The sequence below is a fragment of the Protopterus annectens genome, chromosome 12.part0, assembly GCF_019279795.1.
Source record: "Protopterus annectens isolate FY-2018-M chromosome 12.part0, PAN1.0, whole genome shotgun sequence".
Lineage (NCBI taxonomy): Eukaryota > Metazoa > Chordata > Ceratodontiformes > Protopteridae > Protopterus > Protopterus annectens.
In genome coordinates, this window is record NC_056746.1 from 125,633,769 (window position 1) to 125,658,869 (window position 25,101).

At 36.8% G+C, this 25,101-nt stretch overlaps 1 protein-coding gene across 1 annotated transcript in view; it reads right to left on the bottom strand.

Annotated features, from left to right (window-relative positions):
* Positions 1 to 13,542: 13,542 nt before the first annotated feature.
* XYLT1 (xylosyltransferase 1) overlaps positions 13,543 to 25,101 on the bottom strand; it is a 1,579,383-nt gene continuing 1,567,824 nt past the window's right edge. Inside the window, exon 11 of the mRNA XM_044089152.1 lies at positions 13,543 to 23,752. Within this exon, the coding sequence (XP_043945087.1) occupies positions 23,430 to 23,752 (323 nt within the window). The 3' untranslated portion in view covers positions 13,543 to 23,429. The remainder of the gene's footprint in view (positions 23,753 to 25,101) is intronic.

The window sequence follows — 25,101 nt, forward strand, 5'->3', positions numbered from 1 at the left end:
TGCACACCAAGATTTTTAAGAAGACTAGTTTACTGCAGAATGTGCAAAGAAAACAGGCTATATACTTAATGTATGTAACCTGTTCACCTACATCAAATGTCAATTAATTGTCATGAATGTACTTGCTTTAAATTAAAGCTTCCACCTTTTCAGATGCTCAAATTGGGACATTTTTTATGAAAATGTGTAATTTTTCTGGATTATCCATGCCTGCAGCTAGTGCAAAGGACTATATTTCACTATGTTGCTAAAATAAAAGCTCATTTTTTTCTAGAATTTAAATATTTTTTTTTATCTCCTATTAAAGTGTTTCAGATAGAAAATTGTTGCTTTACTATTAGTGGAAACCTAGGAAATATTTTCGTCTCAAAATCTCAGGACATTTTTTTTTGCAGGACACAGCTGCCCAACAAGGAGTTGTCCTACATAAAGAACAGTTGGTAATCCTAGTTTTAAATGAATTGATCTTTCCCAAACCAGTGCTGAGCTTCTCCTGTGACTGCATTTTCAATGGATGTTACTTGAAGACTGCATGGATATGAGGGGTATCACATGGAGCATTGAAAGACTGGCAATAAGCCAACCCATTTAAATATCATGATAACTCCATTTAGAGGTCTATTTCTGAACTGCATCATGTGATTAAATAAGAGCTATGCATGCTGCCACATCTTAAACCAAGATGTTTGACAGATTTTCTGAATCTGTTCTCCACTGCATTTTGCAGTTCATAGATTATAGGAGGTTACGAGACATGCGTGAATGGGCGTACCTTCGTTGAAGGTTGTGCGTTAGGGCCAGCAACTCAGCACGTAAAAATCAACTGCCAATCATTAGCGGACCGGAGTTCCGCTGTGGCGACCCCTAACCGGGAAAAGCCAAAAGACACAACAACAACAACAACTAGGCTAATGGCCCTGGGGCCCTTATAAGCCTAGCCATGTTATAGTCTTGCTTCCTTATAGACCAGGAGATAAAGTCTATATTTGCATGCAAATATCTGATCAGCACCTCCTGCTCCTATCAAGGAGGGACACAGGTGCAACCCCCCCCCCAAGGTAAATTTTCTGTTTTCCATCCAGTTGTCCAAATTACACTTATAAAATGGTCCTAGGGCAGCTCTGTTTAACATGAATTGGAAGTTTATTCCAGACGAGTGGCAACCTCTATGAGACAAATCTATCTCTCCTGCATGTCCTATTTATGTCACAAGCTGTTAAGGTCCCTGGATTGAGTGAGTCCTGTCCCATCTGACTTGTGGAAGTGTAGCAATTCCATTAGGGCAGGGTCTGAGTTGTGCCCTGTGTGCTCTTAATGGAAATTGTGCTTGATGCAGAGAGGTCTGCATCTGGAAATACTGAGTGCATCCATTTGTATTCCAAGTAGACATCCCTCTCCAGTGTCAGTGGTGCGAATTCAGGCTCATTGATTACTGGCCCAGCATGGGGATGTCACAGAGGGTAAAACATGACTTATCACAAAACACTTCTGTCCTTAGAAACTACTCTAAGGCAAACCTAATCTAAATAAACGATGACCTAATGAAATTCAGGTGCCTTCCTCACTTCAATGAATCCATCTTGCATGCTGTCACATTTGAAGATACTTTCTATGCCCACATTACATTGGGGAATGTGTACCCCATAAGACATAACTATGATGCCAAATTCAGAAGTTAACCCTTTATGGTGGCACCCTAGGGCAAACAAACTATACAATAAGAGGAAGAAACCCATAGCCTGTAAACATAATGCTAATACTGCATCTTGCTTTTATAGTATTTGTTAATTTTGCTGGAGCTTTTCTCCCTGGGTCTTCACTGAAAAAGGGCTTCTGGCCCAGTCGAGCACTACCTGGTTAACAAATGTAAATAAAATAAAATAAATAAATATAGAGATAAATGCCAGAATATCAACAAAGAACTCTAATACAAAATAAAATCATATAAAAGTTAAGTATGACTTTAGAATTGCCACCTCTGTTAACTACAACCACAATGTGTTCTATGTCCAAAACCTTAAAAGTAATGCCCAGCAATGTTCATAACTAATACAAAAAAACTTACTCTCCTCTTGAGGAGATGGCCAACATATTAGCAGACAAATTCAGTTTTATTTTAACTACCCTATCTCCCTCTAACTTTCCTCAACTTATTGGCACACCAACACCACCCTCTCCGATCACCTCTGAGCAAGTCCTGAATGGTCACTCCAAGGACAAAAACAATTGGTCCATGGATCTTGATAATGTGCTAAGCTGCCATCTCATCAGTGTCAAACACTGTCTGGTAGTCTATCTGTTAAGCTTATTCAGCCTCTGCACTGGATTCATGCCAAAGGAGTTCCACTCAACAAGGGGGATTCACTACTCATCAGGGAAACTGTAGCCTCACCAGCCTTATCTGCAAAGCAATGGAATACACTGCCATTGAATTTATTAACATGGACACAGTCTATAAGCCCTGGCGCAAGGCATTTTAGGTTTGTTAAAGGCAGGTCCTTCCTTCTGCATCTGGTGGGCTGTTTTGTGTAAGTTACTGATACAGAAACTCAGGCAAATCAGTTTGCACTAATGACATGGTCTGGGCCAAAGCCTTTGATACCATCCCACATTCTGGCACTATCAATTAGTTAATCTAATTAAATGTAAATCACTATGTTACCTGCTGGATATTAAACTGGCTAACAGACAGAAACTAATTTATTAGTGTGGGAGGCACACTATGTTCAAAGTGTAGGAATCAGTGGTGACCCCCAGAAATCACTCCTAGGACCACTTCTCTTTTAATATTTACTTCTTTCATGTCAATGCTGACATTAAGGGCCTGTGGTTGACCAAATTTGCAGATGACTGCAAACCTGGAGCTTTCATTAATTTGCTATCTGACTTCTAGATACTTCAGGAAGGACAAACATGCACCAATAAGTGGTGCTCAGACCATGGCCTAAAATAGAATGCCAAAAAATGCAGCACTGTGTTCTTTGGTAAAATCAGGTACCCATGCACCTACCGCATAGGTAACACCCCTTAATTTGACTCAGTCATCAGGGACCTGTGCACTTTCAATGAAAATAATTATTCTTTGATTGTCATGTATCCATATTGTTAGGAAATTCTTTTACTTAGCCAAGTGTAAGGAAGTTTTAATCTCCTTTTACTCCTCCCACATTGAGCTCGGAGAAGAGCATAATAATCCCTTCGATATACACTAAACGTATGACCCAGCTTGAAAGACCATAGAATTTCTGCACTAAGATACTCAGGGCTATGTCTTCCCTGAGTTGTCAAGAATGCTTTAAAGTGCTTTCTCTTTTCTGTTTTCTACAGACTGTTGAGTGATGACTTCAGTATGGCCTACTGAGCCTAAAAGAAAGCAGTCCTATGCGCCCTCCTGCACATCGACAAAACTAATTATACTCTTAACAGTCGCTCAAGAGATCTTAACTTCTACTGACACATAAAAAGGACCTGCTGATGATATATATATATATATATATATATATATATGCTCTTGTTTGTGGAACAGACTTCCTTTAGACATAAAGCAAAGTAAGCTGCACCACTAGAGGGGCATGATAATTTTTCATGTTATTCTCTAAATGCAACCTGGATAAATGGATGGGCAATTGGAACCCCCCCCCCCCCCCCCACAAGTTTGGCCCATCCAGCTCTCATTGAAAGGGATCAAAACTAAGTATAAGTTTGTCATGTCAAAATATACCTAAGATCTGAGATATGGTGGGTAGGTTATTAACGGTACTGTGGATCAACAGTATTAATTAATCTATTAACCTATGACCTTATGATCTCAGCTCCTGAGTAACCAATGGAGAGCTCCCTGTGTCTCATGCATCTTGCAGCATATTCATTAAAGGACAATTCTACCCAAACGTTAAAGTGATTTTACTTCCCCTTTATTTTAACACAACTAAGCAAAATCATTTAAATGTAGGAAAACTGAATGAAAGATCATCTGACAACTTAGCTGAGTCAGAGGTTTAACAAAAGGAAATATTTTAGAAACTTATTATGCCAAGACATTTAGAATTCCTGTAAACATCTGTTTAGGTGTTTGTCACTAATCAACACTGCAAAAGACACACTAATGCCATCTGTAGACATGCAGGACACTGCAAAAGACACACTAATGCCATCTGTAGCCATGCAAGACACTGCAAAAGACACACTAATGCCATCTGTAGCCATGCAGGGAAAGCAATAATTAAAAATACTGGAGACAGACAACAGGAACTTCTGGATAGTCCCATGTTTCATGAGGATACAGAAAGCACTTTGAGAAGAACAAGCATTGGTTGCAAAGCAAAATCACATCAGAATGACAAATACCATACTGACATTTGGAGGTATAACAAAAGGCAAAATTTATACTAACCGTTTAAGAAATATGAAGAGGCTTTAGTACTAATAAGAAAATCAAGGTATGATGGCAAAATGATTTGTCAAATTATGTTATTAAATAAAACTGGTAAAACATATCTGGTATTGAATGCGTATCTATAAAAAACATATTTGAACCTTCAGGCTAACAGGCTGGAGGAAGGCTGATGGCACTTGCCTAAATGTTTCATTTATGGTATAATGTATTATGAAATAGACCACTTCACTCTGGCTCTCAAAAATGCTTTGTGGTGCACTACTAGGGGCGCATCAGAATTTTTCATGCTAGCAAATGACTTTTAGAAGAATACTGTTGTAATGATATATAAAGAGCTAAAATTTACACTCAGAGCACTAATAAATTACATTTAATTGTATCTTACGCTTGCAGTCTTCAGACTTGATATTCTGCTACCCATTTTGTCCAGGTATCACTCCGTGTTATATATTTTAACAATTGCTGACTGACATCTACCCCCTCTCCACCTCAAAACCCATTCTGATCACTAATGTTGCCTAAAGTGGGTGGATTCTTGGCTTCTATTGCTTAATTTTTAGAAATGCCAGAGATTCATTTGTAAATTTATTCCAGACTAGTTAAAACATTTACATCTCTAGCACCCACTTGATGTTTATATCCAGTGCTTCATAGCTCTAGCTTTAGCTTTGAGGGATAATCTCAGGTGTTCACACAGGAAATACAGGATATCCAATGGGTCAAATGAACAAAATTGATTCTTAATTGTAAACATAAATGATTCTGAATTCTGCCCTCAAAAAACATGAGTTACACTGTCATACATTTTCCATTGCTCGTCAAAAAAGAACTTAAAAAAAAACTTAGCTCAGTATTATATCTAAACAGCACCTACTGGTATATAAAAACATTCAACTGTATGCTGCAGTCTGATAACAAGCAAGAAAACTGACAAGGACTTTGTTTTTCTATTTTTTATTTTAAAAATCTGCATTTGAAAACACAGTACGCAGAAGGCATATATATATATATGTATATATGTACAGTTGCAGTATTTTTATTTTTGTATTTTTGGTATAATACAGTATTAAATACATCTTTATTCTCTTCAAAAACTCACTCTTCTCAGACAAAAAGCAGGCATCCCTATACAAGAATACAGCTAAGGCACAACTGTTATTTTCTTGTCTAATGAAAGGACAGGTGGGTGCAGATCTGGTAGTGCAATTGTGGATAAATAGCACATTCTACTGAAGGAAAAAAAAACTCAGTCTTTCTGATCTCTGATTTTACAGCATTAAATTCTCGGTTCGATTTCAGCAAGTTGTTATATGCCCATAAATATTTTTTTTTATTTTTAAATAAATAACAAAATATCTACAACTTTCAGTGTGTTGTATGTGCTGATCTCTGGAGTTACATTTATTTTATTGTATATACACTTTAAACCATTAGTTTACAAAATACTTCTGTACATATTTATGTATACTATGATTTTATAACAAAATAATTATTGTTCTTTTAACTTTAAAGTATATTATCACCAGTCTTGTCAGATGAGGCAGCAGTAATAAGTTAGAAACAAAATTATTTCTGAGGAAATGAACGAAATAAACAGATAAGACTATGGTAACATTTTTTAAGTAAACTAAAATATTTCATAAATATTTTGCATGTAAACATTTTTTGTTACTCTCAAAGAAGACAGTGGCTGGTGGGATAGCCTTGATGAAAGAGTAATAAATATGACCGAGGTTATTAAATTCAGCAGATCGACATTCACATACAAACTGTGCAGCCCAAAACATGACATCCACCAACACCTCTACATATGGGTCACCAGCAAAGAAAAGAACCTACAGTCAGCGGGCTATGCCTAGGAACTAAAACATTACAAAAAAAAATAGTAGCCATGAGACGGTACTGTAGTAAATGTTTGGTAGTCATTAAATACCCACCTATAATAATTATGCAGTGAAAATCTTTTAATCATCAGTACAACATAAACATTTTGAAACATTCCATTTGGCAGTGAAAATTAAAGATGAATAAAGCTATAAAGAGACCGTCAGAAGGATTCTGAAAATGAACATGTTTTCCCTCTCAAATTAGACATCCTCATCTTGAAAAGCAGTAGGACATATGCATCTGTACAGGTTTATGCTCCACTGTCACAATATCTTATCTGCCAATGCCTTCCTTGCCTGCAGCCTTAGAAAGATGATGAACCAAACATAGGGAAAGTGGTTGTTTGGACAGACGACCTCTTCCAGAAAGGGTAGAAAAGCTATTAAGTCTGAAAAACTGTCAGAAAATATATTTTTTAGTGTGTGTGTGTGTGTGTGTGTGTGTGTGTGTGTGTGTGTGTGTGTGTGTGTGTGTGCACGTATGCTGGTGGACTGAAAATGTTGTCTGTTGCCTGTTCCAAGACTGCAATAATAAATGTGGAAGGTTCAGTCACAGCAAGCACATCTTTTTTGTTGAATACACTGCATTTGACAGGCCAGTATCACTACAGCACACCAGTGAAACTTCCTTTTCTTTCGGCTGTTCCCATTAGGTGCCGCCACAGCAGATCATGGTAAAATGGCCTACAACTCTACAACTATCATTACATTCAGTTTACAGCTTTCTCTTGATACATATAGATTAAGTTTGTGTATCACTTTAAAGTGTGGTCCAAAAAATGTCTCCACATATATTTCCTACCTGGTGTACATTAACAGTGGCAGCACACTCTCCCAATTGTACCTATTGAGATATAGAAGAATTTAGAAACTAAAGGACACATTTAGCTATAACTAACCTAGTTAAAGTCTCAACAAAATTCTCTGTGAAAAGTGTGCAGTATGTCTCCTTCCCCTATCACAGAGTGCTAAGGGCAGCTGCATTAAATGATACTTTTTCTTAGCAGTCCATTCTTATTTGTAGCATAAACCACTAAAACGGGATCTTAAATCTTTCAAAAAATATATTTCACTGCTTCTACCTAATGCACTGATGTAGGCCTGAGTGTGACAGAACATTGACAGCCATTAGAAACAGACACATATCCCTCGCAGCAAGTCTTAGCATGACAGAACAGTGACACCAGCTGGAAACAGGTACATGCTTGTCACAGGCCTCAGTATAACAGAACATTGATAGCCATTAGAAAAAGGCACATATCCCTCGCAGCAAGTCTTAGCATGACAGAACAGTGACACCAACTGGAAACAGGTACATGCTTGTTGTTGCGGGCCTCAGTATGACAGAACATTGATAGCCAGTAGAAAAAGGCACACGCCCCTTACAGCAGGCCTCAGTGTAACAGAATATTGATTGCAATTAGAAAAAGGCACATGCCCCTTGCAGCAGGCCTCAGTATGACAGAATATTGACACCCACTGGAAACAGATGTATACCTGGTGTAGCAGGCCTCAGTATGACAGAAAACTGACAGCTAATAGAAACAGGTACATGCTCCTTGCTTGAACATTAGCAAACATTAATTCATGTGGCCAAAGAGGAAAAAGGTAAGAAAAAAACAGATGCTTGCAACTGCACAAGAGAGCACGCTGCAAAGCTATTTAAAAAAATATCCACAGTAAGGAGGGACCTATGGCAGCAATACACTGCAGTAATACAGGTGAGAACCTTTCTCCAAGTAATAACTGCCCCTTAACTTTATTTTTAATGCTAATGGAACTGTGTGGATCAATAAAACAGAGAAAGAATGACTTTGCATAGCTCTGAAATAAGATTTTTCAAAACAATAAAAACAATGTAAGTAACATCTCCATAACAAATACTTGAAACAATACTGTTCAGCACCACATTTTGGGACACTCATAACAATTAAGGAACATCATTTCTTCTGCAGCAGCAACTGTGTGACATTATTTCTCACTGTAGGACAGATGTTAGGTTTTATGCATCATCTGTAGTTGTGTAAGATGAGACCACTGCAGTTTAAAGTTCTACTGCTGCTTTTCAAAGTGATTTTGCGGAAAGACATCTGGAAGGGCGTTTTGTCTGACTACTAAAATATAACTCTTAGAAGGTGAACCAAAGAAATTATGAATGTAAAAAAATATTTCTTGACAAGTCTATCATAATCTGTTGTTATAAGAAGTGTCATCATTGTATGACAAGTTATTTAATGTCAAATGCTGAACTCATCTTTTACATGATAAAACTTTGCCATATTTTTATCTAGAGACAAATTATAGGAAAATAACAGAATGATCTAAAGTTGTAAGATATGACTACATGCAGAGACAACAGATATCTGAAAAATAGGAACATTAATGTCTACAGGCTTGAAATCGATGGGTGGGTAGACTTTATTTTTATTTATTTAACATTTGTTGACCAGGAATGTCCGACTAGGTTCCACAGAGCCTGTTTTCAGGGGAGGCCCGGGGAGAAACGCTCCAGATGCATGTCTTTGGAATGTGGGAGGAAACCGGAGTACCCGGAGGAAACCCACGCGAACACAGGGAGAACATGCAAACTCCACACAGAAGGCACCCCAGCTGAGAATCGAACCGGAGAACCTCTTGCTGTGAGGCGACAACGTTAACCGCTGCACCACTGTGCCGCCCTATGAAACAGTAGAAAAAGGTAAAGTGCCACGAATGGCTAGTGACTAGAATAGCTTACAAGTGAAATTGGAGAGAGTACTAACAGCAAAACCTCCAAAATGTTGTAGGATGATTATATACATAACAGAAAATATAAGATAGTTAAAGGGCATTTAAGACCTTAAGGAATTTATATATGATTCTTGCAGTCCTCCCCCATTATAGTGCCTGTACTCTTAATTGTTATAATAAACAGTTACTCATGTTGCTGTTAGTCAGGTATTCTTACACAATGCAAAAAGAGTATCATATCTCTCCAGCTGCCAAATTTCAGTATAGAATTCTCCCAGCCAGTCTCACAGTTGTTTTTGTGTCATGTGGGTGCATGGTGATATCTGTGTATGCGTATATGAACTTGTGCATGCATGCTTTTCAGCATGTGCATCTGTGCAAGCATAGATGTTACTGATCACATGCGTCAGTACTTGTGCAAATGTGATGGATTCTGTTTGCTACATTTCCTAACAAAGCTGCCCAATAAGAAGCCGAAACTGCTGTCCAATGATTGTTTTTCATCGTATTGTAGAGTACCAGTCTCTACCGCTTATCTTAATGTTGAATAAGTCTTCCTTCCTGAGGATGTCCTTGCTAACCCTACATTAACATAGGTTGGAACCTTGAACCCTCTTCACAGTAAAAAGATTCTATCCTTCAGACTTTAGGCTTGTCATATTCACTAACTTTGCAATTCTGCAAATGTTTAACAAAGTCTCAGAACTTTGATTCAGTCAAGCATATTGATAGGCAGTTACTAAAATGTAAAGTAGATAACTGCACATTTTTCTGCTAGAAAAACATTGGGACATCAAAATGTACACTGACATATTTGCATGATGTACTGTGAAGCATCTGTTTCAGAGTGTGCCAGGCTTAAGTCCGGTACACCAGCGACTAACAATTTGATATGTGATCAACAGTATGCCATTCTGGAGTATTATTTTCAAAGATTGATTGAGCTATATCTTGAGGATTTATTTTTCCCATGTTCAGAGAGCAGAGACAGTATATATAAGTCTCAGGGGTGTATTGGAGTGCAGTTTCCCATGTCAGGGATTTTCAAAGTTTAATGTGCACTGTTCTATGATTACAATTATTCTTTGACTATATTTATATGTGTTGGACACAAAACAGTCACACTCTAGTCTTGAACCCCATTTCAGAGGGCACTGCCATCCTGTCTACTGCATCAGTGTTTAGCTCACTTCAAAACATAGTTGTTATGAATAAATTGGTGTACTAGAAAAAAGCCTTTCCAAGAGTTATAGGGTCTCTAGATATTGATATGCAAAACACTGTCGCTATCTTTATTACTGAATGGATAGTAAATGCCGATCACATCAAGAAGGTACCATTATAAAAACAGTTTGTCAGAAATATTGCCTTTGCGTAGAGCACTTAAGTGATTGCAAAAATTAGCCAGAAGATGCACCCTCAGCTCAAATATTTTCAGTAAGAAAGGCTAACTGATTTAATCCACATGCCAAGCTGCTGAGGGATTTATAAGTTGCACAATTAAGTGCATTACCAGAATAAAAAGTATACTCATATTTAAAACTTACTTTACCACTTCTTTTAAAAGTGACACTTCTTAGATGTGATGTTGCTGTAGAATTTACTTTGGTGCAGAATTTAAGTCAACCGTATGTCATAATTTGTTTTCAGTAAATGATGTTGAAGGATTTTCTGCCTCCATTTTGTGACACTTTTTTCTGTATAGTTAAATACTAAAACTCTTAAATAAAGGTAACACACTGCATATGTATTCTCAAAATCTGTCAGAAATGTGCCTATAGTTAGTAAAGAGATATATAGATCCAGTTCAGTTGTATAACTCTAAACATGAATCTGACTGGATAAGTGGGGTGAGGGTGCTGTGCCAAATACACTAGTGCTCTGATTCTATCTGTACCTCTCTTTTAAGAATTAAAACAATGAGCATGCTCAGAACACTTAGGACCAGTGCATCTTTAATTCCATTTACACTGCATAACTTTGCTGTAATGAATCGAGGGGTACAGGCAGTTAATATGACACCCTGGCATCATGTAGAAATAATGGAAAAAGGGGTTGTATGATGATGACAACAATTAAGTACCACGTTTAAAGATGGCATTTCAGTGCACCTTTAATGAACTTAAATATAAATATATATATATATATATAAATATGTTTCTTTGTTTCCTACTGTTAGTATTACATGTTCACACTGAGATATCATCAAATTATTTTACTTTCACTTCTTTGCATTACGTATAGCAGTGTAACATAGTTCACTTATTGCTTACTACAATGGATAGGGTTCTTAAGCATATCCCAATGTCAAAAAGTGATTTTTTTTTTTGTGCATGAAACCACAAATATGCCTGTTATACAAATATTTTGTAAGCCTGTTAACAAGCCCACTGACATTGGACTTCTTCATTAAACTTTTCAACATTTCATTCTGGATGTCTCTATTGTCATTATCAACCCCCTAACCAAATCACCTAGAGCCTATATGGCTATATAAATGAAGAATTTATTTCTTACAGCACATGGCTCATCTGAACAAAGTAACTGAAATCTCTGTGGTGAAGGAGACAAAAGAAATCAGAAAGTTGTACGCTGAATACATTTGCTAGCCCAACTACTGAAATATATGATGGTAGAATGCATGCTTTGCTGTGTGTATGTGTTTTTTTTTGTATATAACTCTGGTTCAGTTCCTGGCTGGTGTTTTTTTTTTTTTTTTTTGTATGTAACTCTGGTTCAGTTCCTGGCTGGTGTGTTTTTTTTTTTTTTGTATATAACTCTGGTTCAGTTCCTGGCTGGTGTTTTTTTTTTTTTTTTGTATATAACTCTGGTTCAGTTCCTGGCTGGTGTTTTTTTTTTTTTTTTTTTTTGTATATAACTCTGATTCAGTTCCTGGCTGTTGTTTTTTTTTGTATAGCGTTTGCATTTCCTCCGTGTATTCATACATTTTTTTTTATTGGAACATTTGACTTTTCTCACATCCCTAGACATGGGCATTAGTTGAACTGATAGCTCTAGGTGTATACGTGTGTGGGTGGAGGGTCTGTCTGTCTATCCGTCTGTGTTCTGTAACAGAGTGGTATCCCATCAAGCACAGATTGTGTGTGTTATGTACATCTCTTGTTGATATAAGCTCCTATGTGGTCCTGAATAGAATATAGTGGGCTTCACAGAATGAGTGAATGAGTGAAGCAATGAATGAATGAATAATATTTGGTAAATATGATAAGATGGTTATAATCATTTTGAGCTGTACTTCAAATACATTATTTTTAATTAGGTCTTATATGCCACTTTAAAATGTACTGAATTAATTCTCCTGTCTCTCAGTCGTGGCATTAGCTGTACAGTGATAAATGCTAACAGTATTTATTGTTGATGGTTTCAGGTAGTAAATTAAATTAATCTGTCATCATTCCATACTGGTGATATTGTAGCTCTGATAAACTGTCCTTCCCTGCATCTTGAATGACTGGCCCACAGTTAACAGCAATTAAAAAATAAACTAAATTAAGAAGTTGATCAGGAACATAATGCAAATTGTAGTTGTCATTATATGGGTTTCCAAGTCTTAAAGCCATTGTCTTCAAGACCCTTTACAAGTTCAGAAGTCCCAAGTACAACACTGTAATCAAATTAATATTAAAGCAAGTATTATTAATGACTATGCATTGTTTGGCGTGGGGGTGGGGGGCACATTTGCTAGTACATCTGTTTACTATATACACTTCCTGGCCTCAAACTGTCATTTTTTTAGTACTCATACACTGTGCAGACCTTCTTATAAGCTGCCTGTATTGATGAAAACAGGTAAACAGTGCTGCATGAAGGAAAATGCCTCTTGTGGCAATGTAATTAACTTTTAGTGTCTCTGTTCAGTCAGAATCAATTTTAATAAATTGCCAAAAGCCGATCTGTTCTGTTTACCAACTGGGAGTGCTGAGACAGAGTACTGAATCAATTTGCACACAGGAAGCAGAGCCAGGATACATGACTTTAAACAAAGTCAACTGTGCTCTCATTTTAGCTACTTATAATCTACGTTTTAGTTCATTCCTAAAAGCTGAAATCATTCTCATAAGTTAACCATGCACCTTTCATTACATTTAAAAATCTGGAAAATTACTAACATTTGGAAACCAGAAATAGATAACTCAGACACAAATGTGCTACTTTCATGCTCAGTGTTAAGAACATTGGCTGACTTTAATACGGTCAGATAGTACAAAACCAGAAGGCACTGGTATTTAAATCCAGGTCTCCAAGTAGAACAATGTCAACTAGCAGTTTAGGAAAATATCAACTATTTCTTAGTTCATTCATTTGTTTACTGGGTAGTGCAATCAATTTCGTGGAATACTGTTTTTGACATAATGCACAATATCAGAAAAAAAATCATACCTTTAATTGTAACAAAGAATACCAGCAAAGTAATGTAAGAAAACACAGAGATAAAAAGTTATTTATTTATTTATTTGTTAACCAGAAAGTCCGACTAGGACAGAGCCTATTTTTAGCGGAGGTCCGGGGAGAAACACTCTAGATGCATGTCTTTGGATTATAAATCAAAATTATTAGCTAGTAATACAAAATATATTTATTTAACTTCCATACCAATCAACATTTTTTTTATCCAAGTTAGTGAAAGCAGTATGACAAAGCAGAGAAAAGCACTGAAGATGTTGAGTTACTAGAAACTGGACGCGAAGTAAGTCACTGTGTAATGGTTCTGGTCACTAGTTATTTGCAAACTTGTGAATAAGAACATTGAGACAGGCTTCACAGCAGAAGAAAGCAAAGAATTCGGGGCATTGAAGCATAAGATTTGTGAGTGAAGGGACGACAAAAGTTAAGCTGCGACAAGTCTGACTGGAAGGCAGTATAAGCAAATAAGGTCTCTAAGGATGTGCTTTATAATTTTCTGAGTTTTTAGCCAGGATCTCATCCATAAACAAATAAGTGGTGCTGCCTGTTACTCTGGGTATCAAATTCAGGATGTTCTAAATATAACAGAGTAGTACAGTACTGTTCATAGATGGCAAGACTAATATGACTCCTAACAGGAGTAATATTAAAGATCATCACTTTCTTAGCAGCAAGAATGAAGCAAGGGTCACCACAGGAAGGGTTTATTCCAGATGACAGACAAGATTCTTTTAGACAGGGTCTTGTTTTTTGGTATAACACTCTACATTGTGCTTCTGTGTGCCGTTATATGATTGTTAATTTTGCTATAGAACAAAGTCTACACGGTAAGAAAAAGAGGATATGGGCCATACTTGGAATGCATTCATTTTCTGATACATGCTTTATCCCAGTCAGTGTCATGGAGAGGCGGAGCTTATTGATGCAACCAAACAGAAAAAACAGAGAACAAATTCTGGACTTGTTGTCATTCCATACTATGATATATATGCACACACACACACACACACACACACACACACACACACACACACACACACACACACACACATTTGCAACATGCACTAACACACAAACACCCACATATGCATGAATGCAGACATATGCACCCAAGGACAGACAGAGAAACAGCACATGCAAACACACACACACACACACACACACACACACACACACACACACACACACGCGCGCACACTCACACACGCACAGATAGTTAGATATACACAACTAAGAGCAATCCAATTGCTCATGATATGATTTTGTCTTCGTGCATATCTTTGGCTTCTGGAATGGAACTAGACTGCCTTATAAAAATATGCAGACCAGAGAGGATTCACAGATTCTGCACGAGTAGGATAGCGTCAGCTGGGATTCAATTTGGAGGGTAAACTGCTGTGATGCAGCAACATAAACTGGTGTACTTTTTCATGGTCAGTCCACAGTTAGTCAGACATATTTGTTATTTTGAACTTTTTCAACATGAGAGGCAGAAAATGATATTTTCCATTTGAGGGGGAAACTGAAATTCATCTGGTTTAGATACTGAAAATCTTTGACTCTGTTTTACCAAACCAGATGTTGATCTACTTTTTGATGTGCTACTAATAGATATAACAAATCCTTTGCAGAGACGATCCTTTACTGTAGGTGGATATTAGATGTATAATAGCTAATCCACTAATCAACACTAAGGTTTGTCTTATCACCATAACATAACAAAGTTAACATTCACTGTAAAATGTGAGTGCACATGCTCAAGGAAAGACACATGCCTTTCTTCCAAGGTTGTGTAACCTTGGAAATAGAATAATTAAGTGGGTGTGTGCCCATGGACAGAAAAGCCCACACACTGAGACCTGTGTGGGGGTCTTGCACCTGTAAGAAACATGTCTTTGGGTTGTTTTCAGATTTTCTGTTTTGTTCCTTCAGAAATCAAGACTTTAATTGATAAAGGCACCACTCTAATGATCTGACACATATTTTTATTATTACATTACAGCATAACTCTCAGTCTAAGAAGGTACATGGATTTGCTTTTATAGGTGAAAGTTAAAGGTAATCAAGAAAACTATCAGAGTAAAATGTACATCACAGACTGAACCTTTGACAAGGTCATTCTGCATTAGAGAATCTCCTTCCTGAGTGGTGTAGGAAGTGAGGCCTAATATATGTGATGTGTGTCAACTTAATAAACCAAAGGCAAGTTCCTGTCATGTGCATTTTTTCTTACGATGCATCTTGACACAATGGCCCAAAAGCACCCCCAAACTTTCAGTGTGATGAACTGTGCTTTCATACTCATGTAAAGGAAAACAATCTTTATGAGTCACACTGAACCTAAAGAAAAGTGCACACTGACTGGTGGTCACACTAGCATGGAGAAGGTGTATACAAACTTGGTGGGCAAAGTGACATTGCTCTAAGCCAGTGTGGATGCATTAATGCATAATGCATGCCTTCATTCCCTCAATCCCATAATTTTAAGAAAAGCAGCATTTATTAATTCTTGTATATGGGTGATGTATGCATATACCCATGAGTGATATTCACTCATTCATTCATTCTTTCTCTAATTATCCAGTGTCATGGGAAAACAGAGCATAATTTGGTAATCAATGGCTGCAAAGCAGGGAAAAGAATCTTGGACAGGATGCTAATGTACTACAGACAAGTGACTTTGGCCTGCTACAAAAATACCTAGGCTCAGTTCTTTGAAAATGTTTTTTAAAGATTAGGTGTTGTATGATTTTGTTTAAAACAAATTCAAACTTTCTCCTCTGACCGCTGTTCTTTTTGCAGCTTGCATAGCTCTAATTTAAAACTTTTGTTTTAAGAAGAAGCTATTCCATATTAGCTAGTCTGCCTGCTCTAGTTTGACTATGCTTTACAATTTTCTGAGTTTTTAATTAAGAATCACTAAGTCTATTTTGGTAAACTTTTAAACCAAGAAAGAGAAGTAAAAACATGCCTTTCGTTAGTCAAGAAGTTATCCATAAACAAATAAGTTGTGCCGCTTTTAGTCAAGTATATAGTTTAGGACATTCTTTTAATTACTAAATGAATTTTGAGATTAGTTATGAAGTAAAACAGTCAGAAATACTTTTGCAATGAGTTTAAAGAGAGAGAGAAATACTAGAAGCTAAATAAAAAAAAATCACAACACTAACACTTGGAACTGGAAAGATCCTATGAGAGGATGTTTTAGGTCTCTGGGAAAGCAAACTTTAATCTTGAGAAGTTAGACTGAACAGCAGAAAAATATAAGTAGAAAGTGCAAATGTTTAAGGTGGTTAGACACTATGTCATTGTCAGAATAGTCCTTTACTGAGAAAATACTGAATTGAGAAGTTATGTAAGCTGACTAGTTAGAGGTTAAATGAAAACGCTGAACTTGTTTGACAACAGGGCTGAGAGAACAGTGAAAATGTTACGGAATTTGTAGACATTGTGAGATGTTAAACATATCTGAGAAATACTTGTAATAAGACTGGAACATCTGGAAGGATCAAATAAAGAAGTGACACAATTAGAATAGAATAGTAAAGAAGTGACACAATTAGAATAGAATAGAAAGGTAAAAAGACACACGAAATTCCCCATCTGGCATCAGCGAGACACAGTAAGTTTTACAGCAGGTAGATTATATGATTTTTTTTCCTGCCACATTTCTTTTTCAGATGTTTCTGTTCAGAAATGTACACAAAGTCAAATGCAGACTCAGTTGTACATATATGACTATTAACCATGAACAACCAACATCATCAGACTTATTTAACTTTTAAATATACTTAGCGGTTTCATTTCAAAAGTATGAGAGACTTCATCAGAATCAAATTCTATTGAAGTATTATACATTTGAGAAGAAGGTGGTAAATAAATTTAAAAGTTATCAGTCTGGTGACACTGGTGGTCTGTTCAGAAACGTATCATCTGCAGTGCATACCATGCAATGACGTCTGATCAGTAAAACAAGTAATTGTGTCTGCGTATCAATTTTCCTGTGCTCAATGAACTGAAAGCGAATATGACACTATAGATAGAATGATAAACTAAACATGTATATATAAACATACACAAACGCACAGACACAGACACACATACAAACACTCTTTCCACATAATTAAAAGCCCTGCTGACCCTGCCCAAGTTGATTACAGAATATAGGACAAAAAACACAAATAAGTTGTTTTTGAAAAGGAATCCTAACAGAATAAATAAAATGAAGTTTGAATGTGTGTGCACATGTGTACAGACACATGAAGTAAATATGTTAATCTTCTCTGAGAATGCGCAAGTACAACATTCCATTCCAAAACCAAAACTATAGTACGTGGTCATTAGCATCATCCTTATAATACGGATGACTGAATGCAAAACACCAGTGCTTTTCTTTCGACTTTCACTCATTCTTTCATCCTAGGCTCACTACAGTACTTAGCTTATGCTAGTTAACAGAGCAATGCCATTCTTACTGTCTAGCAGCTACAAATGCTATGCATGACTACAAAGGCCTAGCAGGTTGTGATCACTACCAGCACAGTTTCATCGGCACACATTTTTCCTTTGTTCGTGTTATAAATGGTATAGTGAAGTACATTTACTCCTGTTCATACATGCATGCTAATGCTTGCTGTATGACTGAGAACTGCAAATAGTATAAACATGCTCCCATATGTGTACAGGAATGCATTTATATATGTTCAGCACATAGACATCTGCATGTCTGCACATGCATACACATATTGTGTGTTAGATGCTAGGCTCACATATGTAGTACGGAGACATGTATGTGTACCCATGTGCAAGCGTTCATATGAATACAGAGTCATTTACATGTACACTGTATACACATGCCAATACACAGATTCTGTTTACAGAATTTACATATACACATAGGGTCACATATGGTGCAATATTCCAATGCACAGCACAGACTCTGAGTTACACAAGTGCATTCACACAGTATGCACTGATTGTGGATATGCATGTCCATTATGCAGATAACATCCTAGACAGCATTTATTATTACATTCAGAGACAATGAGACTCTCTCCCAACTCCTGTCATTTCTGAACAATTATCATTGTTGTTCCAAACCTATGAAGTCCAAGAACAGAGTGCATGCTGCTGCAGTCTGTACATAGCATTTAATAGCACTTAGAGACACCTCGTGGCTAGGTACTTTTACCTCTGCATATTTTGCTTTGGGCAGCAAGTATTATGCATAGTTCCCTGAGCAAGATGATTGCATTTGCCATCTTGACCAGGTACTGGTGCTTGTTTCTATAGTTCACTTGTCCACTCTATTGCAGTACACATTTTGGATAGGTTGGACAGTGAATGGCCCTGACAGATTGTTGTCTGCTAAGAAGGAATGAATAATACATTAAACTGCTTTCCTGTCTGAAGAAGATTGGCAGGCGTCTGATTCTGAACAGCTTTAGAAAACTTGTTTTTTAATAAAAGTGCATATTATGGTGAAAATGCTGACATATAGTTCAGCTACATTTTAGCATGCCACAGTTCTCCATGTCTTGTAGTGTGCCCTTTCTCAAATATTCTGAAACAAACAATGGCACTTTTTTCATAAAAATGATTGAAATAAAGGAATAAAAAAATCATGTGGTTGAACCTTCTTATTTGGAGAACATAACAAGGTCTACAAACTTTCAAAAGAATAATAGCAGTCCCTTATCTGATATTTCAAGTTTTCTATGCTAGGTATCATTTTTCTAGTTTGGTCAGACTAATCCTTTCAATTATCCTACAACTGTTGCAGATGCCACTCTGTACCACAACACTGTTAGTTCAAAATGTTTCCTGATTAAAGTTAAAATGGAAAACAATCTGATTGGTTAAGGTGAGTCATGTGACCAGTGGTAAACTTTTATCACCACTGCTCAAAGCTCCAGACTCAGGAGTGAATAAAACATTTGGAAGTTAACAACACTATGGCAGTGGCAGAAAATTCACAAATTCAAACCAGATAAGAACAACAATAGCCATTTAAAACATATCTTCATGTATACTATGATCAACTAGAAGCACAACACTCTTAAAAGAAAAACTAATATAAATAATCCCCGTATTTTTGAAAAAAAAAATATATACTCAACATGACATAGTGTCATGGACATAAGCTAAGTTTTGTCTTTGTACTGCATATGACAATCCACATGATTTACCATATGTATGGACAGTATTTCAAAGTGACATCTCTACTAAAATGATACAGCATGTATACACACACGTACACACCAGCACCACAAGGAGCCCCACTAGTCTATACAATGGACATTTAAGAAAAATAAACAATAATGTTAAACAGGTCCATTTTATTTTATTAATTAAAACAGCCTAATCACTGGTGATGAGAACTGTATACTTTCTTGGGGAAACTGTACCCCATGGGCTTAACCCACAAGGTTACAGAACATTAGTCTTGGGTAAACCTACCATCAGCAATGGTAGACAGTAGGTTACTAGTACAAAGTATTTTACTTCAGCTTAGCTTGAAATTAGATATACTGGGAGATCTGTTCCAGTGTAGCAACAGAAAGGCACATAGTTTCACACTCAAGTTTATTTATTTAAATCAGAATAACATGCAGAAGATTAAAAAAAATTGTTAATACTTCCTAAAGAATAAATAAACTACAAATTATAGGGTGAGAGTCAAGAAAATACATTTTATCACATGTTGTATTCTGTATTATGCAATGTGCATCCAACATGGATCTCAACTTATATTGCTGCATGGCTATCCAATCAATGGCAGCTCTCACAGTGCAAAATGCTTCTTTGACTTTCAAAAACCTTACTGATCAGAATCCTCATCTAGGCTTTCATGGCCCCGTGTTGCACAGGTGGTACATACCTCGCAGGTAATATAGCCTACTGTTCCTGTGTACAGTCTCAGCTACCTTACCCAAGATCATCGAATACAGTTCTTGTTGGCCAGAGTTACCCACATTTGTACCCCACTTATGTCTGGAATGTTGAGCATGCATGGGTATTCACTCCCAGCTTCTGCTATATGATACCTGTTGCACATTCATCCCTCCAGTCTTTTGTTACTTAAACATTGCCATATTTTTCTAGGGCCACCCATTCCTACCTCCCATTTATATGTAGAAGGTCTGTTACCCATTGTTACCAACTAGTACCTTTGACAATGGTATTGTTTATGCTAACATGAATTGTTGTTACTTCATGTTCCAATGTGATATTGCATTCTTATGTACAGAAACTCCTAAGGCAAGAGAACCCAGTACAGAATAGGGCATGTATGACCATGAGTGCCTATATGTGCACGCACACAGAGATGCAAATACAAACACATGAACGTGGGTGCGCACACACACACACACACACACACACACACACACACACACACACACACACACACACACACACACACACACACACTGATAATGACTACAGAACAGATAATATCATAAAACTACATTCTGTAACAGGTATAGTTCAAAGGCAGCTGAGACCACAAACAATTGCTGTATGCCCTAATTTTGGGTTCTGCAGCTGGTCTCTGTTCTATTCCTCCTGCGTGTTTGAAAAGTAGAAGCAGAGCTAAGCATGACAGAATGCTCATTTTTCATTTAGCCATGCCATGTTCTTCTAAAAGGGCCTTACAGAAATAAATCCTTTATAACATCAAGCTGTATGCTGTGGCCAACAGGAAAGGAAGTGTATAAACTGGACACTTCTGTCCTTTCAGTGCTACCATGGAGTAATAAAATGTGAGCCTTTTACAATGTATTGGCTCCATGGAAAACAACAAAAAGCCACCTTTCAGTCATAATCAAGGGAGTATTGAACTGTTTGAATCAGTCATAATCAATGGAGTATTGAATGTTTGATGATATTCTCCGGTGTAATGGTCAGATGATTTTCTATGATACTCCTTTCTTTGGATATATGATTCACTTTTCATGAACAGTTGAGCTACAGACTGAAATGACTAAAGGTCTAATACAAGGCCGGCTTCAATTTTTTAAAACTGCATGCCTAGTTTTAAAATCAGCAAGAAAAACATGGATTGAGGTTTCCTTTTAGTGACACCATATAAACATTATTCTTAAAAGAAGTCTGCACAACATAAGTACAAAGGCACTTAAAAACAAACAGGAATGTACAAGTCAAACGTTTTCACCACAATATGCATTTCTATTTAGAACACACCTGTTAAAGAGAAAAAGAAAGCATCTACAATAAATTAGTGATCATTTAAAAAAGGTTATATGTAGTATGTATCAGATTCTCTATCCTGCAAACTGTAAAAATCCTACTGGTTTAAGAACAGACTCGGAATGACAAGCGGAAGCCAGAGGGATGGGCCTTTTGTTAATAAAGGCATCTTGTTAGTAAGATTAATTTAACATCAAGCTGCAAAAGCAGCATCTAATCATTAGTCATTGACTAAAATATATAAATAAATACTAAAATAAACTTTCTATGCATTCATTTGTTCCAGATAACATGTAAGATACAGCCTCTTTGCCAGCACAGCTGACATTACTATTTTAAGTTTCAAGCAGCCTGCAGTAGCTTAAAACTATCAAGGTGAGGAGTCCGTGGAAAGATACGGTCAGCAGCAAGTCTGTAGGCTCTGAGGCAATTTTGCTACCATTTACTACATTTAAAAGGGAATTTAACCATATTTCTGTGCTGAGCACTGGCCCAAAAGGCTTTGCTTTATTTGCAATATAATCAAAATTCAGTGTGTGTAAAATACATTTGCTTTACATCTGCTGTGTCACAGCATTCACTTAACACGAATCCAGACTGAGAAAAAAAAAATCTTCTAGCAAAGGTCTCCACTGGATGACTTGTACTACAACTCACCAGTGGAAAGTATAATTTCTGTGGTTCACTTTAATCTTTCAACTGCTAAATAGGTGACCATTACTCAGCAATAATACAAGTACAATTTACAGAAAATGGAAAATCTGAAACTATAAAATATCTTTATATGTATACATGTGCATCTTGTCATTTAACAAGATTTGGGTTCACAATGTTAAAAATGACTAGCTTCTGGGTAGCACTTAAAAGTTCAAATTTACCTTGTAGCTCTTCCCATTGGGCTTAGACTGAAAACAATTACACACCAAATAACATTAGTTTGTCTTAATGCCCCAAAGATAAGCATGTATATCCATGCAGAGTTTAGCACGTGAAGATTTATTTTGCAGAAAGCATTTGATTTAAAATTTTCAATGAAGACTAAAAAAACAGAATGAGACTCTTGAGTGGGCAGAAGTCTGATGGGCCAGGCTCCTTAACGTGTCCTTTTTTCCCCTCCGGTAGATGCTGTATATAACCAGTATCATAACATTTTGGCATCCTTGCTACCTAGAAGTTGTAATCCGTCCTGTTTCTGTAATAGTTTCGTATACCTTTTGCTCAAACTAGATTAACTAAACTATGTTAGCGGATCCTGTTCCTTCCTCATCTGTGCTGCACTTCAACAAGCAGTCAAGATGCTTTTAGTATCCTTGTGAGAACAAGGTTTACAGCTCACTGATACTTTCACAGAACACAATTGCTGCCTTATTTTAAAACTCTGAATACCTTCTATATATTTTAGACAGGATTGTCTAAAGGTACTTCACTCAGCCGTAAAGAAGATGAAGCAACTCAGTTTCTAGGCACTGAAAACTTACATGAACTACTATATCCAGCTCAGTGTCTTAAATAAGATTGGCTCCATTTAAAACTCTTGAGCAACTTTTTTTTTTGTTTGTTTGTTTTTTGTTTTTCCAGAGACATTTCATGAGCACATTCTGACAAAACGCAGCATAAAGTTCATACATCAGCCTACCATCTCACTGTCAGTAGCAACATGACTGCTTTGAGGTTAAATTCCCATTTAAATCCCTCATAGTCAGTAGGTACACTACTGCTTTGAGGTTAAATTCCCATTTAAAATTCTGTTATTCTTTAAAACTATACCAAGTGCTTAGATGCTACCTCAGACGGCCATCAGTTCTGATGGTCCCCAGTTCAGACTTTGGGTCTGGACTGAAAGTACTCCAGGCAGTCTGACTACAGGATTGCATGACTGGACAAGATGTTGGGCCTGCTGAACAAATGTCCACTGCTGACCATGCACTGTTCACCAAAGTGTCCACCCATTTTTCCAAATGTGTGCCTGTAAGGGCTGCATTTCTCTTCGACTGTTCCAGCTGTTCTGCTTTAGTTGGAATATTTAGGACAGGGTTCAGGCCTTGAAAGCTCTGCTCCATGTAAGCATTCTTAGGAGGGCCACCATGCAGTTTCATCACTTCGTCTATAAAAGAGAAACAAAGATATAAATAAAGAATCGATTTAGAAACATTAACTGAATGGCTAACCAACACAACTGAGTAGAAGCAGCTTTATCAAAATAAATATGGGCAGTACAGTATGCTGTACAGAGCAACAGCCCCACTGACCTGGGTAACATTATCATTTTTCTAAAACAGCACATAAAAACACGATATCCTATTTCAAATGTCTAACAAGTACATTACATAAAGCACCTTGTACATAACAATTAAGCATTTTTACAAATAATATACAAATTATTGCAACAGTTACAATATATTCTTTGACCTTAGTCCCTTCTCTTGAAAATGCCTCAGTCAGTGTTCCTTTTCTGCTAAACTTTATAAAAGTGTCCTCCATTTGCACTCCAACAACAGAAGGTATACATCAAGGTTCTGGCTAGGTAATGGGCCTCTTATCCACTGCCCTGCACTGCATAATTAGCCACTGACAACGACTGGGATATAAACTTGGATGAAACTTGATTCTCAAAACTAGGAGAATGAAGCAACTTTATCAGAAAAAGTTACTATTTGATATTATAGTTTTTTTTTTCTTTTAATTAGTTTTACATAAAACAAATAACCTACTTACCTGTAATACTGCACTTACAAAAACAAGGAAGAACCCTTCCATATGTACCTAATGCACTATTTACCCGTAAACAAGAAAGAACCCTTCCATACGTACCTAATGCACTATTTTCCCGTAAACAAGAAAGAACCCTTCCATATGTATCTAATGCACTATTTACCCCTAAACAAGAAAGAACCCTTCCATATGTACCTAATGCACTATTTACCCCTAAACAAGAAAGAACCCTTCCATATGTACCTAATGTACTATTTACCCCTAAACAAGAAAGAACCCTTCCATATGTACCTAATGCACTATTTACCCCTAAACAAGAAAGAACCCTTCCATATGTACCTAATGCACTATTTACCCCTAAACAAGAAAGAACCCTTCAATATGTACCTAATGCACTATTTACCCCTAAACAAGAAAGAGCCCTTCCATATGTACCTAATGCACTATTTACCCCTAAACAAGAAATAACCCTTCCATATGTACGTAATGCACCATTTACACCTAAACAAGAAAGAAACTTCCATATGTACCTAATGCACTACTTACCCCTAAATAAGAAAGAACCCTTCCATATGTACCTAATGCACTATTTACCCCTAAACAAGAAAGAACCCTTCCATATGTACCTATTTCACTATTTACCCTTAAACAAGAAAGAACCCTTCCATATGTACCTAATGCACAATTTACCCATAAACAAGAAAGAACCCTTCCATATGTACCTAATGCACAATTTACCCA